The sequence below is a fragment of the Atta colombica genome, unplaced genomic scaffold (genome assembly GCF_001594045.1).
Source record: "Atta colombica isolate Treedump-2 unplaced genomic scaffold, Acol1.0 scaffold125, whole genome shotgun sequence".
Lineage (NCBI taxonomy): Eukaryota > Metazoa > Arthropoda > Insecta > Hymenoptera > Formicidae > Atta > Atta colombica.
In genome coordinates this window covers 3,550,936-3,553,928 of record NW_017259212.1, presented here as the reverse complement: position 1 = coordinate 3,553,928, position 2,993 = coordinate 3,550,936, and the positions used below count along the sequence as shown (strand labels likewise).

At 26.4% G+C, this 2,993-nt stretch overlaps 1 protein-coding gene across 1 annotated transcript in view; it reads left to right on the top strand.

Annotated features, from left to right (window-relative positions):
- Window positions 1-812: 812 nt before the first annotated feature.
- The window catches only part of LOC108694791 (odorant receptor 9a), a 3,152-nt gene continuing 971 nt past the window's right edge, over window positions 813-2,993 (top strand). The window contains exons 1-3 of the mRNA XM_018204450.1: window positions 813-944; window positions 1,119-1,590; window positions 2,020-2,250. Of these exons, the coding sequence (XP_018059939.1) occupies window positions 813-944; window positions 1,119-1,590; window positions 2,020-2,250 (835 nt within the window). The remainder of the gene's footprint in view (window positions 945-1,118; window positions 1,591-2,019; window positions 2,251-2,993) is intronic.

Here is a 2,993-nt window from a genome sequence, read left to right as displayed (position 1 = left end):
TTATATATATATATATACGCGTTTTGTAAATGTGCAATTACTTTCTTAAGCCATACATATGTATAAGTTAGTTGTTCACAGCTAAAAAATTAAAAACTGAAAGGTATCAAAAAATTATTTATCTACTCTTTATCTCTTCTGTTACTCATATATTTAAAAAACTTTTTTGAATAATGTCAACTTGTTAAGATGTGTAAAATTATCGAGCTAAAGCTCGAGTCAAATAAATAAATATCAATAATAATAATAATAATAATAATAATAATATCAATTATTAACAAAAAGTCATGGAAGTAATTATTTCATAACTCAATATCAATCAAAGAACAAATAAAAACCTTTTGCAAGAGATGATGTTAATTATAATTATAAAAATGTAATTACAATACATTTCTTAATTCAAACTAAATTAAAAGTATCAATAGCAAAATATAAAGTACCTTTAAATAATTTTAGTGACATTAACAACTCTGAAGCACTAAATTCTGAATCGTATATGTTTTTGATGAAAAAATATTGGAATAAAAGGAATTATAGCACGATCAATGCAACATGATGTACTGGAAAAAAAAAAATGAACTCCCTCCATCCACACATTCGATCTTTACCCCACTATACTTCCATGAATAATTTCTTTCAAAAATAATCGTGTTTTGAAAAATAACAAGGTACTTTAGTAAATGTTAAATTGTGCAGTTTCAATAAAATATGAATGTGAAAGCGAACATTTCCGATGATCGATTCATATTATGGACATATTAGGACCGATATTATTGAATATCGTGAAACGTGTAGTCTACATGACTGAGATAATGTCATGGAATGATGATGTGGCCTACGCTATGACTCCTTTCAAAGTCTTAACTCTGCCATTAGGCGTCTGGCCATTGCAAAAATATAATACATTTTCTTTAGTTCGTTCTATCGTGTGCGGCTTCAGTATGGTACGTTTTCAATTTTCATATTACGTATTTCAATGCAATTTCTGTATCATTTACAAGAATATTCAATATATCAAGTTCGACAGATCAAGTAAAGCGTTCGGTGCAGCATAAATATAGTAGAAACGAAACTGTAATAGAGCTTTACATAATAAATAGTACTTTCTATCTGTGTAGACTCTGATGATGATCATATTGTTTCTCGAAATCATTTTCGGTAGCAGCGATGCATATATAAAACTTGATGCTCTAATGCTTATGTCCTGCAACGTTCTCTGTGTACTAAAGCTATTGTCGTTCCGCTTATACGCTGACAATCTGATTCGCAATTACTCTTCTGCTGTGAACGATTATTCTACAATTGACAGCGAGGAGAAGCGCACAATCATGCGGCAGCACGCATTTATGGGAAGAATGATTTGTTATAGTACCATATTTTTTACTTACTTAGCTTCATCAATTTTTACGCTGGCTCCTATGATAACAGACGATGAGAATGTCCACGTTAATATAACCATTAAAAATCAAGCGGCAAAATTACCAGTGCCCATAACATTTTTAGGAAATTTGCAAATACCTACGGGCTTATATTTTGTAATCTCTACAGTGCAATATTTTATACTGCTGCTTACTGGTACCAGCAATTGTGGTAATAAGCTAATTGTTAATATCAAAGAGATTTGTATACAAATACAAATTTATTTTATATAGAATACGAATTTATTTTAGTTTTCATAAAATTTATTAATAAAATTCCTAATTACACTTTCATTTCAATAATTTTATTTATTATTCACATTTAAACTAAACTTGATGTCTAATTAAAACTTCATTTTTATTTATATTACATATACACACATGTGCATTAAATTTCCATATACTTTTTAATAGACATTATATTTTTAATAGATATCGTATTTGTATTTTCTATAATTGCTACACGTAATATTATTTATATTTTTTTAAATCACTTTTTCAGAAGAACTACTAACTTTTTCTTAACTAATAATTTTTTTATTATAATTAAAAATTTTCAATATAAAATATTTTAATGCAACATTGAGATATATTTATAAAGGTAATGATTCACTTTTTCTCGCAATCACTCTCCACGTTTGCGGTCAACTGGAACTTCTAAAAATCGAGTTTACTAACTATGGTGTGAAAAGCAGAAACATAAATGAATATTTTTCAATATTGACACTAAAACATCGTTATTTAATAAGCCTTGCGGAACTCTTGTCTGATGTAATAAGTTTCGTTTTGCTGGTACAAGTATTATTCAGTTGTATTATTATTAGTTTGATTGGTAAATATCTCAGAATTCAATATTTCAGGATACGTATTATGGAATTATTCCGAATAGATTCCAATGTGGAGTTATTGCTAGATTTCTATTGTATTTTGTAAGAAAAATCGGAATTATTTTGATCGAAATCTATTTCATAATATGTGTCCTGTTATAATTGTTACAATATGTAAAACAAGTATTACACCGCTAGAATATTGTAAATCAGCAGAATAAAAAGTTAAAACCTTATATACTCCCAGATAGCAGAGAAAAAAGAATACTTTTTTCATTGGTTTACAAAATGAATTATTTTTCTATTCCATTTCTATTCTAAAAATATTTCTAAGGATCTCAAAAAAATTCACTTTTATGTCAATAATTGCAAATCTTTTTTGGATTTAAAAAGCACCTTTTTTTAATCTAAATAAATTCGCAATGAAATCGAAATAATTTTTAAATAGTATTCTAACGAAGTTCTAAAGCTATTCATTTTATGTTCTTTCTGGGATCAGAAAGTTAAATAAGTTGAGATTATTAGAATGCTTCGAAATATAAAATAAAAATTAATTAAAATATATTTTGGAACAAAAATGTTTTAAAAAAAAAAATATTTTAAAATATAAATTGTTAAAAGTATAAGTTGTTAAAAGTATATGTATTATATGTTGTTATATCTTTGTATTGTCATATTCTTTGTATTGTTATATTTTGCCGCAGCACATATTTTTTTTTATATATTCGTATTTCTTAATTCTGTATAA